This window comes from Scyliorhinus torazame, chromosome 2 (assembly GCF_047496885.1).
Source record: "Scyliorhinus torazame isolate Kashiwa2021f chromosome 2, sScyTor2.1, whole genome shotgun sequence".
In the NCBI taxonomy this organism is placed as follows: Eukaryota; Metazoa; Chordata; class Chondrichthyes; order Carcharhiniformes; family Scyliorhinidae; genus Scyliorhinus; species Scyliorhinus torazame.
The window spans coordinates 327,227,550-327,250,767 of NC_092708.1; the positions used below are offsets into that span (position 1 = coordinate 327,227,550).

The 23,218-nt window shown below is 48.6% G+C and overlaps 1 protein-coding gene across 5 annotated transcripts in view; it reads right to left on the reverse strand.

Annotated features, from left to right (window-relative positions):
- The window catches only part of frmd6 (FERM domain containing 6), a 191,918-nt gene that overhangs the window by 35,090 nt on the left and 133,610 nt on the right, over window positions 1-23,218 (reverse strand). For all 5 annotated transcript variants that reach the window (XM_072489767.1, XM_072489765.1, XM_072489766.1 and 2 more), the window contains 2 exons: window positions 16,417-16,572; window positions 3,033-3,098 (listed from right to left, as the gene is read on the reverse strand). In XM_072489767.1, coding sequence (XP_072345868.1) covers window positions 3,033-3,098; window positions 16,417-16,572 — 222 coding nt within the window. The remainder of the gene's footprint in view (window positions 1-3,032; window positions 3,099-16,416; window positions 16,573-23,218) is intronic.

Sequence of the window (23,218 nt, forward strand, 5' to 3'; positions counted from 1 at the left end):
AACCACAAATTAGAACCAGAGGAAGTGGGATGGAAATTTTCAGAGACGGGAGGAGAAGGGGATTAAGATACTACAAAATTTGTTTCTTGGGGGTTGGTTTGGCAGGACTGAAGGAGCTGGAAGCGAAGTATGGGCTGGAGCAGGGGGAAATGTTTAGATACATGCAGGCTGGAGATTTTACCAGAAGGAGATACAGAGCTACCTGGTGGAGCCGGCCTCCACATTGCTGGAGGAGCTGCTGATGACAGGGGGACTGGAGAAGGGAGTAGTGTCTGTGGTTTATGGGCTATTTTGGAAGAGAAGGCACCGCTGGAAGGGATCAAGGCAAAGTGGCAGGAAGAGTTAAGAGAGGGTATGGAGGAGGGGTTCTGGTGTGAGGTGCTCCGGAGAGTGAACGCTTCCAGCTCGTGATACAGCTGAAGGTGGTGTATAGAGCACACCTCACAAGATCGAGTATGAGCCAGCCCTTTGAGAGGGTAGAAGATGTGTGTGAATGTTGCGGGGGGGAGGGCACAAATCACGTTCATATGTTTTGGTCCTGTCCAAAGCTGGAGGATTAGTGGAAGCAGGTTTTTAGGGTAATCTCTATAGTGGTGTACGTGAAATTGGATCTGGGCCCTCGGGAGTCCATATTTGGGGTGTCGGACCAGCTGGGGTTGGAAATGGTGCGGAGGCAGATGTTGTAGCCTTCGCCTCGTTGATCGCCCAGAGGCGGATCCTGTTGGGATGGAGATCAACCTTTCCACCCTGTGCTCTGGCGTGATGGGGGGACCTGCTGGAATTCTTAACTCTTGAGAAGGTTTAGTTTAAACTGAGGGAAAGATGGAGGGGTTCTACAATTCATGGGCGTTACTCATTATGCACTTTCAAGAATTCGATTACATCGAACATTTGGGGGGGGGGGGGCTGTATGTGTTGATGGAGACTATGGGTGATTCCTGATTCCTTTTTGTTATTTGTTTATATTAACATGCGGGCTTCTGTTTGGGGGGTTTGGTGGGAGGATGGGATTGTTGTTGTTGATATGGGGATTGACATTGTATTTGTTACTGCTTAGCGTTTATTGGTGGCGGGTGTACATTTGGGAGAAAATGTGAAAGAGGAGGAGAATAAAAATATTTAAATAGAATAAATATTTCTGTCTAATCTCTTGGCTCTATCACATACAAAACAGAACCTGACTGAAATAAAATGCAGTTTTATGAAACCCGTTTAGATTTTTTTTCTGCCCGTAAAACCATCACTATGTTTTGTCCTCCATTTTGAGTGATATTTGAAGCAAATGTCTCCCCGTCTTTCAGTTCAAATGGTGTTTCTGGTCTTCCCACACTGACATTGTGACAGTGTCATTCTGACTGGAGAATAACTAGCTGATGAGGGTGTTTTAAAAAAATATTCAGATGCCTGTTTCAGTCATTGGCCATCATACATCTGAAATTTAACACGGTGCATTACATGAACCAATGAACAACATTAGCATGTACCCCTGCAGCCACGTAGGCAGAGAGAAGAGTCTTACTGTGGTGAAACACTGCTAAATTAATTGGTGTAAATAAAAATGAATTAAAATGTTTGAAGTTTCTTCTGCTACTTGTGACTACACTTTGAGATTTAAAAAAAATATATATATTTATTAAAGTTTTTTAACACAATTTTTCTCCCTTACAAACAATAACCCCCCCCCCCCCCCCCCGTAACAAAAAAACCCGAGAAATCGCGCAGAGCAAGATATATACATGGCAAAATGATATATTTACACAGCTTTGTACACTGGCCCTCACCCGTACGTGCCAGTTTCCCCAACCCTTCATGTTATCTCTTGCTCATCCACCCTCCCAGGCAGTCCCCCCTTTCCCCCCCCCTCCCAGGACGTCCCCTCCACCCCCCCCCCCCCCACCCCCAAGGTTGCTGCTGCTGCTGACCGGCCTTCCTCTAGCGCTCTGCGAGATAGTCTAGGTACGGTTGCCACCGCCTGTTACACTTTGAGATTTAACTTGAATGTTTTCAAATTATCCTAATTTCAAAAGTTCCATTATGGAAATGAGTGTCTTCAAATGCCAATATTTAAAAAAATTTGAACAGTTCAGCAGGGGGAGGAAATCGAATGTGAGGCAAACTCTGAACGCCATGACCCATTGCCACTCAAGGGAGGAGTCCAGGTCCGCTTGGTGATTGGAGGCCAAGCTCTGAACTTGCGGGCGGTTCAAAGAAGTGACGAGCAAGAATTTGGGGCCTGGATCAGCAGAGTGTGAAGGTCAGGGACCTGCAGGGTGCAGGAGGCCAGGCTCAGGGAATTGTGGTGGTGGAGAGCAGGGCTAAGGCCATCTTCCCACCCAATCCATTTTAGAAATGGAAGACCAACTTATAAAATTCAAAACCAGCTTATGGAGGTTAGATATGAATATTTTTTTCAAGTTTCTCAGTAGTTACAAATATAGAAATTAGAAACCTATTTGTATATCCTGCAATGGCTTTTAAAGTATTTGTAGTAGAAGCTGATGAGTTGAGAGCTGCAAAAGAGGAAGGTTTTATACACTCCTGTAGCGGTGCAGATCTGTGACTACATTTGTGGCAGATTTAAAAAGTAGGAAGTGAGGGGGCCCGGGGCAAGGTGGTGGAGAGGGGGATATAACTGGGCACAGTGGCAGTAAGTTGAAAAGTGCAGGGCAAGTACAGTCATGAGATGTGGCCACACTGGGAAACAGCAGTGTGTGAGGATCATCAACCAGGATACTGACTATGAATTGAGGAACGTGACGTACCCGGCAAAGGCTGGAGTACAACAGTTTCCCTTATTATTACGGAGCATATCGAAAGTCCACAGTGACTAACAACCTGTGATTTACGCCTGTGCTAAGGACCAAGAATTAAACTCTTCAGCCGTGCACAACGTTACAGCAGGGCAAAGTAATTAGTGCTCTGTCACTTGCACCCTCACCTTTCGAGAAGGATGGCAGCTATTAAGGTTATAAGCTGGAAAGGCGAGACGAGGGACATGAGTGGGACTTGTACAAAACAATTTCAAATCTTACCTGAAATATCTGAAGTCCTTGGAGTGTCAAGCCCAGCATCAGTGAAGCATCAATTTCCCTTTTATCCTAAATGCAACAAAATTTATCATTAACTACAATCAGAGAGCAATCACATTCATCAAATGTGGAGGTTTTCTCACCAGTGAGTGCCGCATGCTGCTTTCATTAGCTGTAAGCTGCGCTAGCAGTGAAGCATCCGGAAGAGTAACTGGTTTGTCAATTTCGGAGCGTCAAATTATTACAACCAACTTATATACTTTCACTTACATTTCCAAGTAAGAGGTTTTTGATTCCTTCATTACTGATGTATAACAGTATGACCCTTTGTCAAAGCTCTGGACTCGAAACGCTAGCTCTTTTCTCTCTCTACAGATGCTGCCAGACCTGCTGAGACTTTCCAGCATTTTCTCTATGGTTTCAGATGCCAGCATCCACAGTAATTTGCTTTTAGCCAGAGACGGAGGATGTTGGCCGTCGGCTGCAGAGCTAGCAAAAGCCCCGCGTTGCCTCTTTACAGGAAGGCCTGTTCCTTATGTGCCACTGAGGCACTTGAAAGGGCATCAGCAGGGCTTCCACAGGAACCAAGGATGCCGGGGGCATAAATCTCACTCACCAAAGGGCTGCCTGCCATTCAGTGACCAGCCGCTCCACTGAACAGCCGTGCCAACAGGGAGGTAGTGGCTGCTGCTGGAACTGCACCCACCGTGGGTCATCACTGGACTGCTGTGGGAGGGGGTTTACAGGTGGGGGGGTGGCAGCAAGGACTGGGAGTTGGCTATCAGTGAACCCACCCTTTCCTGATGATTCCCTCAATCAGGTACTGACTGCCTTTAACCAAGGGGACCTGCCCTCCTTATCCCCCCAGGCGAAGACATTAAATTCCACCTATAGACTCTGTTCAGAGATTGTATTCTAATCAGAACTTATTCATTTGAAACTGATGCATGAACGAACAATGCCAATCTTCCACATAGCTGATTACTGCTTTAAATTGAGCCTTGGATCCATAATTACCAATGTTACACTGGGGAACCCTGAGGAACGATCAGAACCACAGAATCTTTACAATGCAGGGGAGGCCATTCAGCCCATTTCCCATTCCCCGGCCGTACCCCCAGAACCTTGCACATTCTTGTACCTCCATAACCTTGCACATTCTTGTACCTCCATAACCTTGCACATTCTTGTACCTCCATAACCTTGCACATTCTTGTACCTCCATAACCTTGCACATTCTTGTACCTCCATAACCTTGCACATTCTTGTACCTCCATAACCTTGCGCATTCTTGTACCTCCATAACCTTGCGCATTCTTGTACCTCCATAACCTTGCACATTCTTGTACCTCCATAACCTTGCACATTCTTGTACCTCCATAACCTTGCACATTCTTGTACCTCCATAACCTTGCACATTCTTGTACCTCCATAACCTTGCACATTCTTGTACCTCCATAACCTTGCACATTCTTGTACCTCCATAACCTTGCACATTCTTGTACCTCCATAACCTTGCGCATTCTTGTACCTCCATAACCTTGCGCATTCTTGTACCTCCATAACCTTGCACATTCTTGTACCTCCATAACCTTGCACATTCTTCCCTTTCAGATAGTAATCCAATTCCATTTTGAATATCTCGATCAAACCTGCCTCCATCACCCTCTCAGGAAGTTCGCTCCAAACTCCAACCACTCTCTGGGTGAAAAAGTGATTCCTCACATCACCTCTACTCCTTTCGCCCACTATTTTGAACCTGTGCCCTGCAGTTCTTGATGTTCATAGAAATTCACATTCATGTGCTCGGGAGGGTACATTTTCCCAATCAATCAATCAATTAATGTGTTGAATATAAAGGGGAGCTAGAGAAAAATCCGTCACTATCCAATTGGAAGAATTTTAAATTCATCCAACAGTTAACAAAAGAACTATTGGCTACGATCTAATGGAAAGGTTTATAAGGGCGCAACACAACCGTCACGTTGCGCCCAAAAAGCAGAGCGTCACAACACAATGTGCCCGATGGAAGCTGGGAGACCCCACTCCCGGGATCTACTTGGCTCACACGCCTCACGAGATCTAACACGGTCTCGCGAGACGTTGCGATGTGAATCCTGCCATTGTGGGATAACTTTTTGGCCTGTTTTTGGCCTAATAGAACTCGCCAACATTGAGGGCATTTAAAAGTTTATTGGATAAACATATGGATGATAATGGCATAGTGTAGGTTAGATGGCTTTTGTTTCGGTGCAACATCGTGGGCCGAAGGGCCTGTACTGCGCTGTATCATTCTATGTTCTAGAGCAAGACAGCTAGTCTCACTGTAATATGCAGTTTCCTGAGGCACCCGAGGCGTTGGGATCTATCCCCTTCACCTCGGAGACCTCAAACAAGCTCCGTTCAGAACTGGTCTCCACAAACGGAAACAAGATGGAATGACACTCATTGGTGTCTCTTAGGGGATTGGAGGTCCCCAGGTGCTTGCCCTCTGGGCAGAGTGGGATCCTGGCGCTGCTGGTGCCACCTGGGCACCATGGCACTGCCAGCCTTGCACCCCAGCAGTGCCACCTTTTGTTTCAGCCCAGCACTGCCAAGGTCCCCAGGTGGCACCACCAGCTGGCAGGGGCACTGTTAGGTTACCAGGTTGGCACTAAGCTGGCATGTTGCACGCGACGGCGATTGAGTGTCCTGCGTTGGTTTTGGGTGAGTGTAGGGGGACCCTGGGATCCACTCGTAGTGAGTTGGGGCAGGGTTAGGTGCTCCATTTTAAAATGGTGTTCCGAGTGCTCGCTCCACTGAGGCATTCCGGCAAGCAGAGCTCCTCAGTGCAGAAAACCGGGCTGTGTGCTGCCATGGCTGCAAGCGCGTGGCCAAATGCACTCGCTAGAGGACTTTGTTCCCATTTAGTTAAATCGCACCCCAAGAGTCATTTGTGGCAGGTTTTGCTGTGCAGGCGAGTTCCCCACCACTATCTAACCGCACTTGGGGTGGGATTTACCCACCAACCCAGCCGCCTGTTTTTCAGCATGGAGGCAGCCTGCCAGCGGAATCTACCGGTTTTGCTGTTGTCAATAGGATTTCCCGTTAACTGTACCCTCACCGCCGGGAAACTCCTGCACCAGTGTGGGACTGGAATATCCCGGCATGAACAACTGGTAAATTCCGCCCTTAAGTCATTTTTTTGGGCCTTGGGGAGTTTCTCCCCGGGCTAGCCCACACTCTGACTGTCTCCTCAGAGATCAGGCCACCATTTTGAAAGGGTGCCCCAATCTCTAAGAGAGATTGTGGGCCCCCAACACCCCCGCACACACATGGGCATTACCCCCCCTCTCCCAAGTGATGACACCCCGCTCTGGGGTTGCTGAGCCCCCCCCCCCCCCCCCCCCCCCCGTTTTCAGGCCTTTCCCACCTCCCATTTGAGGTCCCACCCCATTCTAGGGGCCTCTTCATACATGTCCTCCACCCCCCCCCCCCCATCTCTTTTCTCCTCCCCCCCCCCCCCCCCCGGCTACCCACTCTTCTTTCATGGGCATGGCTCTCCAGGCCCTAACCCCTGGCAGTGCCACACTGGGCACCTTGGCCACTATTTTGAACCTGTGCCCCCCAGTTCTTGATGTTCATAGAAATTCACATTCATGTACTCGGGAAGCATTGGAGTGCCACCTGGGCACCTTGGCAGTGTGTGTGCAGCAACAAGGGTGGTGAACACGATCGTGGTGGCACTTGTCATACTGCCAAGGTGCTCGCATTAAAGGGAGAGGGCCAGGGGGCCACCATCCCTGTTCCTGACCCACCCAGGGGCCTCCGATGCGTCGGGTCATCCCTCGGGCGCCTTTCTACCTGGTCCACGTTCGTGTGGGCCGATACTGAACGGCTGATCCCAGGTGAGCATTCGTAAGTGGGTTTAAAAAAGCAGATTGTGAGGTTATACCTTGTTGGAGATGATCATTGCCTGGTGCTTGTGCGACGTGAATGTTACTTGCTACTTATCAGCCCAAGCCCAATGTTATCCAGATGATGTTACACATGGACACAGACTACTTCAGTATCTGAGGAGTCAGTAACGGTGCTTGTGCAGTCATCAGCGAACATCCCCACCTGACCTTATAATGGAGGAAAGGTTGTAGATGAAGCAGCTGAAGATGGTTGGGCCTGGGACACTACACTGAGGAACTGGGCAGCATGGTAGCACAAGTGGATAGCACTGTTGCTTCACAGCGCCAGGGTCCCAGGTTCGATTCCCCGCTGGGTCACTGTCTGTGCGGAGTCTGCACGTTCTCCCCGTGTGCGCGTGGGTTTCCTCCGGGTGCTCCGGTTTCCTCCCACAGTCCAAAGATGTGCAGGTTAGGTGGATTGGCCATGATAAATTGCCCTTAGTGACCAAAAAAGGTTAGGAAGGGTTATTGGGTTACGGGGATAGGGTGGAAGTGAGGGCTTAAGTGGGTCGGTGCAGACTCGATGGGCCGAATGGCCTCCTTCTGCACTGTATGTTCTATGTTCTATGTTCCAGTCGTGATGTCCTGAGGCTGGCATGATTGACCTCCAATAACCACAACCATCTTGATTTATGCTCGGTAAAACTCCAACCAGGGGAGAGTTTTCCCTCAGATACTTATTGGCTTCTATTTTGCTAGGACCCCGTGATCCACACCCAGTCAAAAGCTGCCTTGGTGTCACCGGCAGTGACTCCTATTTCAGTTTTTGAGTTCAGTTCTTTTGTTCATGTTTGGACCAAGGCTGTAATGAGGTCAGGAGCCAAGTGGCCCTGGGGGAACACTTATTGCTGTGTAGGTGCCATTTTGTAGCACTGTCCACGACACATTCCATCATTTCACTGATGTCTGAGAGTAAACTGATGGCACAGTAATTAGCCAGGTTGGTTTTGTCCGGTTTTTTTTGTGCAGGACATACCTGGGCAATTTTCCACATTGTTGGGTGTGGATGCTTTAGTTGCAGCTGTACTGGAACAGCTTGGCTAGGAGGGTGGCTAACACTGAACCAAAAGCCTTCAGTACTATTTTGAAATATTTTCAGGGCCATTGCAGTATGCATTACCTTTGGCTATTTCTTGATATCATGTGGAATGAATCAAATTGGCTGAGGAGGTGGAGATGGATCATCCACTCAGCACTTATGGCTGAAGATGGCTCCAAATGCAAATTCAGGGGCGGCACGGTAGTACAGTAGTTAGCACTGTTGCTTCACAGCACCAGGGTTCCAGGTTCGATTCCCGGCTTGGGTCACTGTCTGTGCGGAGTCTGCACGTTCTCCCCATGTCTGTGTCGGTTTCCTCCCAGTGCTCCGGTTTCCTCCCACAGTCCAAATATGTGCAGGTTAGGTGGATTGGCCATGCTAAATTTCCCTTAATGTCCAAAAAGGTTAGGTGGGGTTACTGGGTTACGGGGATAGGGTGGAGGTGTGGGCTTTAGTGGGGTGCTCTTTCCAAGGGCCGGTGCAGACTCGATGGGCCGAATGGCCTCCTTCTGCACTGTAAATTCTATGATTCTATACTTCAGCCTTGTCTTTTGCACTGATGTGCTGGGCTCTCTCATCATTGAGGATGGGGATATTTGTGGAGCCTCCTCCTCCAGTTAGTTGTTTAATTATCCACCACTGTTCATGACTGGATTTGGCAGGACTGAAGAGTTTTGAGTGATCTGTTGGTTATGGGATCGCCTAGCTCTGTCTGTCGTATGCTGCTTCTGCTGTTCGGCATCCAAGTAGTCCTGTGTTGTATCTTCACCAGGTTGACACAGTTTTCTTTGGTATGCCTGGTGCTGCTCCTGCCAGTCTCCTCTGCAATTCCCTTTGAGCCAGGATTGATCCCCCTAGCTTGATGGTAATGATAGAGTGGACCATGAGGTTGCAGATTATCAGTGAATACGATTCTCCTGCTGCTGATCGATGCCCAGTTTTGAGTTGCTCAATGTTTGAACTCTGTCCCATTTAGCACGGTGGCAGAGCCACACACAACACCATGGAGGGTATCCTTGATGTGGAGACAATCTTGGTCTCCACAAGGGCTGTGCAGTAGTCACTTCGACCCATACTGTCATTGACAGATGTGTGGTAGTCACCACTGACGTATATATTAGGTGCTTTGTGGTAAGGCCCTGTACTACAGGTATGGGGATAGTTCCCTGCCTGCTGGCTCTGCCCAGTAGGCAGAGTATAAATATGTGTGCTCCTTGTACAGCAGCCATTTCGCCAGCTGCTGTAGGAGGCCACACATCTTAGTGTAATAAAGCCTTGATTGCATCTAACTCTCGTCATTGTGTAATTGATCGTGCATCAATTTATTACACTAAAGTTTTCAGAAGATGGACCTCCGCATCAAGCCGGATCACCTGCAGCTGGATCCGCAATCAGACAACGCCAAAAGGGACTTTGAACATTGGCTAGCCTGTTTCGAAGCTTACATCAGGTCTGCACCAGACCCAATTCCGGAAGCTCAGAAGATTCAAATCCTCTACACGCAGCTGAGCTCCAACGTCTTTCCACTTATCCAGGACCCGCCGACCTACGAAGACGCCATGGCGCTACTGAAGGAAAACTATGCTCATCGGACAAACACGCTCTACGCCAGACACATCCTCTCCACTCGTAGTCAACTCCCTGGTGAGTCAGTGAAAGATTTTTGGCGTGCCCTGATTCCCCTAGTTAGAGACTGTGACTGTCAGGCCGTCACAGCCACGGAACACTCGAACTTGTTCATGAGCGACGCTTTTGTTACGGGGATAGGGTCGGATTACATCCGCCAGTGCCTCTTAGAAGGGGCCATGCTCGACCTCGCGGCAACCAAAACGCTAGCGCTCCCGCTGACAGTCGCTTCGCGCAATATCCAGGCCTACACCCCCGGCCGCGCGGCCCACCCCTCCTACGCATAGTGGACTCCGCAGACGTCCGCCCCATCGGAGACCCCACTCAGCCAACCCCATGCCTGTGCCGCGTGGCAGCCAACCAACCCCGGGGGCCCCAAATGTTATTTCTGTGGGCAGCCAAAACAACCCCTACAACGCTGCCCGGCCCGGAGCGCCCTTTGCAAGGCCTGCGGCAAGAAGGGACACTTCGCTGCGGTGTGCCAGGCCCGTGCAGTCGCCGCTATTGTCCCGACCCCCCCCCCCACACGTACGGGCAGTGGGCACCGCCATCTTCCCCTCCCCAGACCACCTGCGGCCTGTGGGCGCCGCCATCTTGTTCAACCCCCACCACGTGCGGCCCGTGGGCGCCGCCATCTTGTTCGACCCCCACCACGTGCAGCCCATGAGCGCCACCATCTTGTCCTCCCCAGGATCATCAGGTGCTGCCATCTTGTTTCCCCCACGACACGGCAGCCCGTGGGCGTCACCATCGTACCAGGAGCCATCCCCCCCGGGCACCCCATCGTCTGCCACCATCAACGACCAACCGTGTCTCACCCACCTCGGTCACGATTGACCAGTCCCGCCCACGCAACCTAGCAACGGTCTCTACCAATGTGAAAATCGATGGGCATGAGATCTCCTGCCTGCTGGACTCCGGGAGCACCGAGAGCTTCATCCGTCCCGATATGGTAAGGCGCTACTCCCTCGTGGTAAACCCCGCCAACCAGAGAATCTCCCTGGCCTCCGGATTCCACTCCGTGGCGATGCAGGGGTACTGCATCGCCACTCTCACTGTCCAGGGCGTGGAGTTCAGCAGCTTCCGCCTCTACGTCCTCCCCAACCTCTGCGTTGCCTTGCTACTCGGCCTGGGCTTCCAGTGCAACCTCCAGAGCCTAACATTGAAATTCGGCTGGCCCCTACCACCCCTTACTGTGTGTGGCCTCGCGACCCTAAAGGTCGACCCACCCTCCCTATTTGCAAACTTAACCCCAGATTGCAAACCCGTCGCCACCAGGAGCAGACGGTACAGTGCCCAGGACAGGACCTTCATCAGGTCCGAGGTCCAGCAGCTGCTTCGAGAAGGCATCATCGAGGCCAGCAACAGCCCCTGGAGAGCCCAAGTGGTAGTTGTGAAAACTGGGGAGAAACACAGAATGGTCGTTGACTCCAGTCAGACCATCAATCGGTACACGCAGCTCGACGCGTACCCACTCCCACGCATATCTGATATGGTCAATCAGATTGCACAGTACCGGGTCTTCTCAACTGTGGACCTGAAATCCGCCTACCACCAGCTCCCCATCCGTAAGGCGGACCGCCCGCCCATACACAGCCTTCGAGGCAGATGGCCGCCTTTACCACTTTCTTAGGGTTCCCTTTGGCGTCACCAACGGGGTCTCGGTTTTCCAACGGGAAATGGACCGAATGGTTGACCGGTACAGGCTGCGGGCCACTTTCCCGTACCTGGACAATGTCACCATCTGCGGCCACGATCAGCAGGACCATGACGCCAACCTTGCCAAATTTCTCCGCACCGCCACTCTCCTCAACCTAACTTATAACAAGGAGAAGTGCGTGTTCAGCACAAACCGCTTAGCCATCCTAGGCTATGTGGTCCAGAACGGAGTTCTGGGGCCCGATCCCAACCGTTTGCGCCCCCTCATGGAACTCCCCCCTACCCCACTGCCCCAAGGCCTTCAAATGTCTTTTCTTACTACGCCCAGTGGGTCCCAAATCATGCGGACAAGGCCCGCCCACTCATTCAATCCACTCTTTTTCCCCTAACGGCCGAGGCTCACCAGGCCTTCAACCGTATCAAGGCCGACGTCGCCAAGGCCGCGATGCACGCAGTCGATGAGACATTACCATTTCAAGTCGAGAGCGACGCATCAGACGTCGCTCTAGCTGCCACCCTCAACCAGGCAGGCAGGCCCGTGGCATTCTTTTCACGAACCCTTCATGCCTCCGAAATTCGGCATTCCTCTGTCGAAAAAGAGGCCCAAGCCATCGTTGAAGCTGTGCGGCATTGAAAGCATTACCTGGCCAGCAGGAGATTCACTCTCCTCACTGACCAACGGTCGGTTGCCTTCATGTTTAACACACAGCGGGGCAAGATCAAGAACGATAAAATCTTGAGGTGGAGGATCGAGTTCTCCACCTACAACTACGAGATTTTGTATCGCCCCGGTAAGCTCAACGAGCCCCCCGATGCCCTATCCCGAGGTACATGTGCCAGCGCACAATTGGACCGACTCCGGACTCTGCACGACAACCTTTGTCACCCGGGAGTCACACGTTTGTACTACTTCATCAAGGCCCGCAATCTGCCCTACTCCGTCGAGGAAGTCAGGGTAATCACCAGAGACTGCCAGGTCTGCACAGAGTGCAAACCGCACTTCTACCAGCCAGACCGTGCGTGCCTGGTGAAGGCCTCCCGCCCCTTTGAACGCCTCAGCATGGACTTCAAACGGCCCCTCCCCTCCACTGACCGTAACACGTACTTCCTCAGTGTGGTCGATGAATATTCCAGATTCACCTTCGCCTTCCCATGCCTCCGGGGGCTCCGGTTTCCTCCCACAGTCCAAAGATGTGCAGGTTAGGTGGATTGGCCAAGCTAAATTGCCCTTAGTGTCCAAAATTGCCCTTAGTGCTGGGTGGGGTTACTGGGTTATGGGGATAGGGTGGAGGTGTGGACTTGGGTAGGGTGCTCTTTCCAAGAGCCGGTGCAGACTCGATGGGCCGAATGACCTCCTTCTGCACTGTAAATTCTATGTAATTCTATGATGTCTGCCACTGTCATCAAAGCCCTCAAAACCATCTTCGCTCTGTTCGGCTTCCCCGCCTACGTCCACAGCGACAGGGGATCCTCATTCATGAGCGATGAGCCGTGTCAGTTCCTGCTCAACAAGGGTATCACCTCGAGCAGGACGACCATTATAACCCCCGGGGAAACGGGCAGGTGGAGAGGGAGAATGGGACGGTCTGGAGGGCCGTCCAGATGGCCCTACGGTCCAGAAATCTCCCGGCCTCCCGCTGGCAGGAGGTACTCCCCGACGCACTGCACTCCATTCGGTGGCTCTTATGAACTACGACTAATGACACACCCCATGAATATCTCTTTATCTTCCCCAGACAGTCCACCTCCGGGGTGTCGCTCCCGACTTGGCTCGCAGCTTCAGGACCCGTACTCCCCCGTAAACACGTACGACTCCACAAGGCGGACCCGTTGGTTGAGAGGGTACAGCTACTCCACGCCAACCCACAGTACGCCTACATAACGTACCCCGATGGCCGCCAAGATACTGTCTCCCTCAGGGACCTGGCACCAGCTGGTTCCACACACCCCCCTCCGGCACGGCGCCACCCTCCACTCCCCCGGCGCTCCCAGGCGCAACCCCCGCCCCAGGACAATCCGTCCTCCCCCTGCCCACGGCCGAGGATGAAGAGGATTTCTGCACGCTCCCGGACTCACCGAAGGCCAGACCGACACCGGAATCGCTGCCATCACTGCGGTGCTCCCAACGGCAGATCAAGTCTCCGGACCACCTGTAACTTGATCGGGACTCTTAAAAAGAATCATTCTTCTGTATAATTCTCCTCCACCACTGCTGGACTCAATTTTTTTTCTTCTGTACTTTAGGACATCTACTTGTATATAGTTCTCCACCACCCCTGCCGGACTCAATTTTAACAGGGGGTGAATGTGGTAGTCACCACTGATGTATATATTAGGTGCTTTGTGGTAAGGCCCTGTACTACATGTACGGGGGTAGTTCCCTGCCTGCTGGCTCTGCCCAGTAGGCGGAGTATGAATATGCGTGCTCCTCGTACAGCAGCCATTTCACCAGCTGCTGTAGGAGGCCACACATCTTAGTGTAATAAAGCCTCGATTGCATCCAACTCTCTTTGCGTAATTGATCGTGCATCAATTGCTGCTGATCGATGCCCAGTTTTGAGTTGCTCAATCTGTTTGAACTCGATCCCATTTAGCACGGTGGCAGAGCCACACACAACACCATGGAGGGTATCCTTGATGTGGAGACAATCTTGGTCTACTCAAGGGCTGTGCAGTAGTCACTCCAACCCATACTGTCATTGACAGATGCGTCTCCGACAGATAGATGGGTGAGGGTAAGTGAAGTAGTTTCTTTTCCTTTTGTTCGTTCCCTCATCTCCTGCTGCAGGACTAGTCTGGCTAATATGTCCTTTAGGAATGGCCAGCTTGGTCAGTCGTGGTGTTGGACATTGAAATTCACCCGCACACATAAACTGACATTCTGTGTCCTTGCCACCTTCAGTGCATCACGGTGTTCAACTGATTCATCAGTTGGGGCGGGGGGGGGGGAGGGGGGGGGGGGGTAGCATAAAATATTGACCAATGAGTGATGTAACATGTTTGGGTGATGTGCCTGCTGCAGCTGAATAACTGACAGTGTGCGTAAACTGTGAGATTTAAGTACGCTATTTGCAACAGTGCTAAGTGCGGTGAGGCTCCGAATGTTGGGTATGAGTCATGCTTAGTCAGGATTTTGGATAGGTGAGTGAATGGTGCAATATGTGAGGCCAGTGCTTCATTTATTAGGATATGCATTGACTCACTTGACTATTCGCGTGAAGTTATTGAACGTTTTGCAGCATTGCATCCAGGTCTGCAGAACTAGACTGGTAGCACTGACAGCGATGGCTACCCGCTCCCAATGCCTTCTCAGTGCCTATCTGGAGGGTCATCTGACCCTTTGTGGGCAAAGGAATGCTCTTCTCCTGCACTAAGGCCTCCACTTCTGCATCAGAGAAACTTGGGGCACACTCTCTGGCCCGCTGTTCCAAAACCAGTTCTAGCAGCTGCTGCAGGCAAGGTGCATCCCATCTTTATAAAGTGGAGTCTGGCTGTAAGAGGTGCAGGCTAGCTGTAAGTGGTACTGGCCTTGCACGAACCAGGGCGGCATGCTGAGGTGTGCAGCCACTCAGCAGCACATTTAGTGGGCTGCCTGCCATTTTTCAGTGATCAGGCAGCACAATGTTTATAAAAGGAACAACACCAGGAAATAGTAAAGCAGTGGGATTGCTGTACTATGGTGTTCGTGAAACCCTTTGCCCATGATGAGTACACAGGGATATTAACCAATATAAACATTATTAGCATAATAAAGATGGCTTAAAGCACATGGAGCACAGTAAAAATAGGCATTAATGTAAGATAGAACATATCTGTTCATCTCAAATCTTAGAAGTAACTAAAATATCAGATAGGAAAGGAGATGGTGTGGATATAGACAATTGCTAAATGGTTCAAATGTCTCAATTAGATGACACATCGGCCAGAATTTTACAGCCCCCCCGGGGCGGGTTTTCCATTGACAGAGGGGCTCGCCACTCGCTGCCAGCGGGATCTTCCTGTGCTGCCAGGTCAATGGCAATTTGCATGGCTCGCCTGCTCCCCCGTGGTGGCGGTCAACTTTGGCAGGATCTTCTGGTCCTGCCAGTGGGAAAGGCTGAAAAGTCCCACCCATAATTTGTACTTTGGGTCTAGGGGATACACACTCGATGCCAATCTTTCCTGTTTATAGCATAGTACTGTCATTGCTATAGCAATCATGATAAGTTAGATTGTCCCGTTTTCTTCACACACTTCTTTCAAGGCTAACAGAATGAGTAGCAAAAGCAAAGGGTTCACAGCAGATGGCAGATAAACGACAGCTATGGCAATTCACTTTGAGAGCAAACAACTTAATGTGTGGTGGATACAAGCCTGTACAGAAAGCATGCTGTACATTTAGCAATTTGGCATGCATAGCTTTACACACAGGTACAAGAATAAGAGTTTAAGCATAAATTCAATGGGCTAGGTCAAAGGCCAATGTTTCGGACCTTGTTTTAAACAGGATAATGGATGAGTGCAGCATCTTATTGTGAAATAGTGATAGCCAAGAAAATGATTCAAGATACATTTTTACATTGCAATATCCTTGCCGGATATTGAAGACATGTAAACCAGGACAGGCCGTTTGTTATATGGTGTAAGAAACTCTTACTTTTGTGTGGCCTGAACTGTTACTAAATAAAAACAGAAGACGAAGAATGAAACAAAAGCCATAGACTGGAGGAATAAGCTGTGCCTCTGCAAATCAGTTAAATGTTATTGCTATAGATATAAATATTGTCCAGTCCCTGAGCCTTTACCTCGTCAGTGCAATGTCAGACCTCCCAACCCCACTCAGTTGCTATACGTCACAAACTGCATTTGAACCAGAGTTGCTGCAGTGTTTTTATCTCTAAAATGCCACTCACTGCCTTAATATTTGTCCTGGATTGGGATTTCCCCGAACCATGGTTGACAACACCAGTGCGGCTGCAGGCAACCATTCCACTAACCTGATCACTGGTAACCTTCCCAGGTTGTGAAAGCAATCAGACAAAAAGAAATCTCAGTGAATAGAAAATTCTTTCAGTCAGTGCTTTCAATAAACATTCTGAACATTCTGTCTGAACCGAGGCCACAGTATATTCATTCTGTTCCTTACCTTATATAGCCTGTAATAATGAACTGCCACATCATCTAGCTGGACAGCCTCCTTGATGTATTTGAGATGTGCTTCTGAGGCTGTAAGTGCATACTGGTCCTTGTGCATATTTGGAATGTGTTTCAAAATATATTCTTTTCCTCGCTTGGTAACCACCTGTAAGAGTACATGACCCCGGTTCAAATCAAATATTTTCATAACTTGTCACGCAGCATGTGACAATCATACAATCTTCATGGAGTAAGATCATTGTAGCCTCAAAACATTATTACACGATTTGCACAAATGCATTATATTTGTCTCAGGTATTTTCACCAGTCCTTCTTAAAGGCAAATAAGCCCACATAATATATCAGACAGAGGTCTGTGAGGCAGAGACAGTAGCTCACAATTTGGCCAATTTGTCTATGGGTGTTCAGACCAATTTGTCTATGGGTGTTCAGACCAATTTGTCTATGGGTGTTCAGACCAATTTGTCTATGGGTGTTCAGACCAATTTGTCTATGGGTGTTCAGACCAATTTGTCTATGGGTGTTCAGACCAATTTGTCTATGGGTGTTCAGACCAATTTGTCTATGGGTGTTCAGACTAGCTTCTTAAAATGGAATGCAAGATATACTTTTTATTGTAACCACGGTATATATATATATTATACCATGAAGAAAAATATTTTATTAAGCTGTCATTAAAACCTGACAATAGTATAATAGCCCTCACGAGACCCACAGGAGCGACTCAATTGATCTCCCGTGGGGCCCATGGAATACGAGCTCCCCCGCTGAGGGACAGAGGCCTAACAGCTGGGGCCCGTGAAACTAACACTTAAAAGCCGGCCCAGATTAGGACCAGCATGATTGGTAGTCCCGGTTGGGATCTATGTGCTGTATGCCACGTTGTGGTCATTTCTTTGGCTGAAGAATAAACCTGTGTTTGGATCATCTTCTCGGGTCTCCTGAGGATTTTACAATTAGCTTTACATAGAGCAAAATGCACCCAAATTTAAAAGTTGATAGAGAGCGGTATTTTCAGTTCTGGCGTAAAATGCATTGATTGAAAATTTTGTATGTTTCTCCCAGTGCATACTAATTGTTTTTCTCGCAATTTTAATCACAGCACCGGTGAAATGAAAAATGAGTAAAGTGTCTGACTGGTGATTGCTTCACAGCAATCTGTTGCTTATATTATGTCTGATGACTCAAGAGTTTAGCACTTTCCACCCATCTCATAAACCAAAACAGCTCAGACTCTCTGCTCAACGCCCACTGCCCTTCAAATGAATGAGCGTGGTGTACTGCCAACAAGAATCGAAACCAAAGGCATGGAGGAGTCACGTTTTAACTTTGTATTGATCTCTTCGCTGAAGCTTTGCCGGAGCAAAGGCCAGAGGCGAAGACAATAAAGAGTTGAAATCAAAGAACAATTATTGGACATTTATAAAAACGCACTGATGTTGGCGACTGTGAGCACAGAATGTTGGTCTCCAAGTCTAATAGCCTGAAAATTATTTTGTTACAACACATGACTTTTGCTCCCTTAATTTCTACTTCACGTTGTTTCCAGTCTGGAACACACAGCTGCAGCCTACTATTAAATTAATTTGGATCAAAAACGCCAGTTTGGGATTTGAGTTCACTCTGAGACACAAAACTTTAAGGGTTTGCGAAGGTAAAGAAGTGACTATTCAAAATGGCAAACTCACGTCGGTCAGTCTAAAGTTCTGTATCTCATTAGCATACAATGCACAAACACATATGCACATATATAAAAATGCAGCCACATCTGATTTATAAAGCAAGGCACGGTGGCACAGTGGTTAGCACTGCTGCCTCACAGCGCTAGGGACCCAGGGTCGATTCCCACCTCGGGTGACTGTGTGGAGTTTGCACTTTCGCCCAGCGTCTGCGTGGGTTCCCTCCGGGTGCTCCGGTTTCCCCTCTCAGTCCAAAGATGTGCAGGTTAGGTGCATTGGATATCCAAGTTGCCCCTTAGGGTGAGGTTACAGGGTGGGGGATAGGTCCTAGGTAGGGTGGTCTTTCAAAGGGTCGGTGGAGATATGATGGGCCGAGTGGCCTCTTTCTGGACTGTAGAGATTCTATGATTCAAAGTTAGTCATAGATTTATTCTGCAAGGCCTTAAAAACATGAGATACAGCGTATTCAGACGCAATAGATTGCCTGCCTTTAAATGCTCCAAGATTTATCTTAAGTATATAGTTGCATGAGTACCCTGTTATTTTGTGGTTTGTGCAATTTTTTTCAGTCTGTGTACGGAGGTCATTATGGATATTCACCACACCTAAGTGGCAAATTGCTAACGTAATTATTTTAAGAGAAGAGAACATTAAGAGTTATTTCATTAATAAATTTTATCGTTTTCATAGGCTCCTTTCCTGTCTGTTGCTAGCAGTCAGTGTGTTTTTGCTGTGACCCAACTTGATAAAATGTGAAAAACTAGCATATACATCAATACAGAAAGCATTTAAGCTTGGCTTAGCTTGATTAAAATTCTGTATCCATTGGACATCGGGGTTTCTGTTCAAAATCTTGGAAAACCAATAATCTTTTTTATTCATTCATGGGATGTGGAAGGCAACATTTATTGCTCATCACTGTTTGCGCTTGAAAAGCCCATGGGATACAGGGTGATGTGGCAAACTGTATAACAAGTTGGCTTAGTGACAGGAAACAAAGGGTAATGGTCATTGGATGCCCTTACATAGGAACATAGGAGCAGAAGTTGGCAATTCAGCCCCTCGATCCTGCTCCTCCATTCAATCAGATCATGGCTGATCTCTTCCTGGTCTCAAATCCATCTCCCAACCTGTTCCCCATACCCCTTTAACTCGTATTTTATCAGAAATATATCTCTCTCCTTCTTGAAACCATTTAATGGCTCAGACCTATGGGACAGCGAGTTCCACAAATTCACCACCCTCTGCGAGAAGTAGTTCCTCCTCATCTCAGTTCTAAATCTACCACCTCTCAACCTGTAACCTCTCGTTCTAGATTACCCTTACGAATAGAATGTTGTTTCACAGGGCTCGGTGTTGGAACCCTTACTGTTTGTGTTGTACATTAACAATTTGGACCTGAACGTGGGGGGCACGATTGGGAAATTTGCAGACGACACAAAGATTGGCTGAGTGGTGGGCAGTGTAGAGGACAGCTATAATCTCCAAAATGATATAGATGATTTGGTGGAGTGGGCGGTAAAGTAGCAGATGGATTTTAACACAGAGTAGTGTGAGGTCTTGCATTTAGGGAGGTCAAACAGTTATAGGGAGTACACAATAAATTTGGATATGCAAAAAGGGGTAGATGAATGAGAGATCTTGATGTACAAGTACACAGGTCCCTAAAGGCAGCAGTTCAAGTACACAAGGTTGTAAAGCAGGCTTATGAAATGCTCTCCCTTATATGCAGAGGTATAGAATATAAAAATAAGGATATCATGTTGGAATTATATAAAACACTGGCGAGGCCACAAATGTGCAGTTCTGGTCGCCACATTACAGGAAGAATGTAATTGCTCTGGAGAAAGTGCAGAGGAGATTTACAAGAACATTACCAGGGCTAGAAAAGTGTAGCTACGACCAAAGATTAGATAGGTTGAGGTTATTTTCCTTGGAACAAAGAAGTCTGACGGGTGACTTGATTGAGGCATACAAATTATGAGGGGAAGACATAAGAGTTGAAAGGATAAAATTGTTTCCCTTGGCGGAGAATTCTAGAACAGGGGAAACGGATTCAAGACAAGTGACAGAAGGTGTAGAGGGGACATGAGGAAGAACTTTATTATGCAGAGGGTGGCTGGTGTCTGGAATTTGCTGCCTGAGTTGCTGGTGGAGGCAGAGACTCTAAACCCTTCTAAAAAGTTCCTGGATCTTCACTTTAAATGCTGTAAGCTACAGGGCTATGGGCAGGGCGCAGGATGGTGAGATTAGAAAGGGCACCTGGGTGTCCTTGGGCTGGCATGGACAAGATGGGTCGAATGGCCGCGTTCTGTACTGTAACTTTTCTAGGTTCTAAGGTGATGATGATGCACCTTAAACTGCTGTTGGGGCGGGATTTCAGGATATTGGCATTGTAGGAACGCTAATATAATTCCAAGTCAGGATGGGATGTGACTTGCAGGTGATTGTGTTCCTATGCATTTGCTGCTCTTAATCTTCAGGGTGGTAAATGACACCGATTTGGAAGATGCTGTTTAAGTAGACTTGCTGTGATGCTGCAGTACATCTTGTACATGCTACACACTACTCTCTCACTGTGCACCAGGCGTTGGGGAGGAAGGAGGCGAGTTATTGCAGAATTCCCAGACTCTGACCTGTCCTTGAAGTCAGAGTAATTAGAAGGTGGTTTAGTTAAGTTCTAATCAATGGTGACCCCAGGTTGTTGATGGTGGCGGATTCAGCAAAGTCAATGCCAATGAATGTCATGGGGAGATGGTTAACATTCATTCTTGTTGGGAGATGGCCATTGCCTAGCAGTTGTGGTACAGATACACAAATTTGTGCATGTGGAACCAGAGGAGAAAGTCTTGCATAAATTGGAAACCGCATCAAGATTAACAAAACTCACAAGATTTACGACGCTCGGGACACCTCACGAAATTTAACGCAATCGCGCGACACTTCATGATCTGGATCTTGCCCTCACTGGGCAAGATCCAGATTTGCACATTCAAGTGAGCAGTTGTCCTCACTTGACTATGTCTGTGTCGGAGTATCCCACAGCGCGGGATCAAACGCCTGCATCAGAGAGACCTCGCCAGTAGGCTTCAAATGAAGTTACTGTGAAAAGCCCCTAGTCGCCACATTCCGGCGCCTGTTCAGGGAGGCTGGTACGCGAATTAAGCCGTGCTGTTGGCCTGCCTTGGTCTGCTTTAAAAGCCAGCTATTTAGCCCTGTACTAAACCAGCCCCTGGTGTAACTAAAAGCTGGCCTTCCAAACCTTTCCCTTTTCTCCAAACAGCCTATCCATCTGTCATCTGATTCGATTAAAAATGCCACAATCATGAATTTGTCATGAGGTTCGAGCAGCTGCAGAAGGATGTTAGGACAATATGTGGCTGGGTTTATTATCTCAGCTGAATTTAGATAAGAAAATGAGGGAAAATTGGTCAGTGCAGTGTGCTGTTGTACTCCCATGCCACACAATTTCTCTCCCGCCATTCCCGCCTAGATAGCTATTGGTCTGATGGAATTGATGGGTGGAGGTAGGGGCTGACCCTAGAGACAGAAAGACAGCAATAATCCTGGAGCAGGAGCAGTACAGTTCCCTCAGTCACTCAGTAGAAGGAGAGAGCCTCATCCTTTCTAATACACCCAGATACTACCATTTTCAAATGCTTTGTGCAGGTGAAGGAGACACATTCTGAGTGAGTGAGACACACCCAGAGTGGAAATTGGAACTTGGGAATTTGGTGCAGTGAGGTAATTCAGTGCAGAGTGGGAGAAGGTGCTTTTTCCCCACCATTTTGTTCTCTTTCTTCTGGCCTGTAACTGTTCATCTGCAGGGAGAGAACCAGAGAGCATCCCGAGAAGCTAAGTGATTTTTATTTTTATTACCTTTTCAAATTGTGTGGGGGGGAAAACTGAAGTGACATCGCAGTAAAACTCCAACCTGATTGGCTGGTTGGGAATCTGTTAAATTTTGTTTTAAAAATCTGTTAAAAAAAATATTGCAAAACAAATCTAATTGATTAACTAGATAGTGGAGTAACTAAACCTGAGGGCAGTGATCGGTATTTAGCATTTAATTTTACAGTAAAAATCATCTAGCGTCAGGGCCATATAGTTAATTGTAACTCAATCTAACAATAATTCAAGTGTTTATTTTAAATTAATTAATTAGTGCTTAAATGTCACTCAGCGGGGTGCAGTGCTCCAACTGTGAGATGTGGCAGATCTGTGACACTTCCAGCGTTCCTGTCGACTACATCTGGAGCAATTATAATCAATGGCAGCTCCTCAGACCGCGTGGTTCGGTTGGAGCAGCAATTAGATGCACTTAGGAGCATGCAGGTGGCGGAAAGCGTCATAGATAGGAGTTATAGACGTGGTCACACCCAAGGTGCAGGCAGAGAGATGGGTGGCCACCAGAAGGGGCAGGCAGTCAGTGCAGGAATCCCCTGTGGTTGTCCCCCTCTCGAACAGGTATACCGCTTGGATACTGTTGGGGGGAATAGTCTATCAGGGGAAAACAGCAGCAGCCAGAGCAGTGGCACCACGGCTGGCTCTGATGTTCAGCAGGGAGGGTTAAAGCGCAGAAGAGCAATAGTCATAGGGGACTCTCTAGTCAGGAGCACAGATACGTGCTTCTGTGGACGTGAAAGAGACTCCAGGATGGTATGTTGCCTCCCTGGTACCAGGGTCCAGGATATCTCAGAACGGGTAGCGGGCATCCTGAAGGGGGAGGGCAAACAGGCAGAGGCCGTTGTACATATTGGTACTAACGACATAGGCCGGAAGGGGCATGAGGTCCTGCAGCAGGAATTCAGGGAGCTAGGCAGAAAGTTAAAAGACAGGACCTCTAGGGTTGTAATCTCGGGGTTACTCCCTGTACCACGTGCCAGTGAAGCTAGAAATAGGAAGATAGAGCAGCTAAACACGTGGCTAAACAGCTAGTGTAGGAGGGAGGGTTTCCGTTATCTGGACCACTGGGAGCTCTTCCAGGGCAGGTGTGACCTGTATAAGAAGGACGGGTTGCACCTACACTGGAGAGGCATAAATATCCTGGTCGCGAGGTTTGCTAGTGTCACACGGGAGGGGTAAATTAGTATGGCAGGGGGGTGGATACCG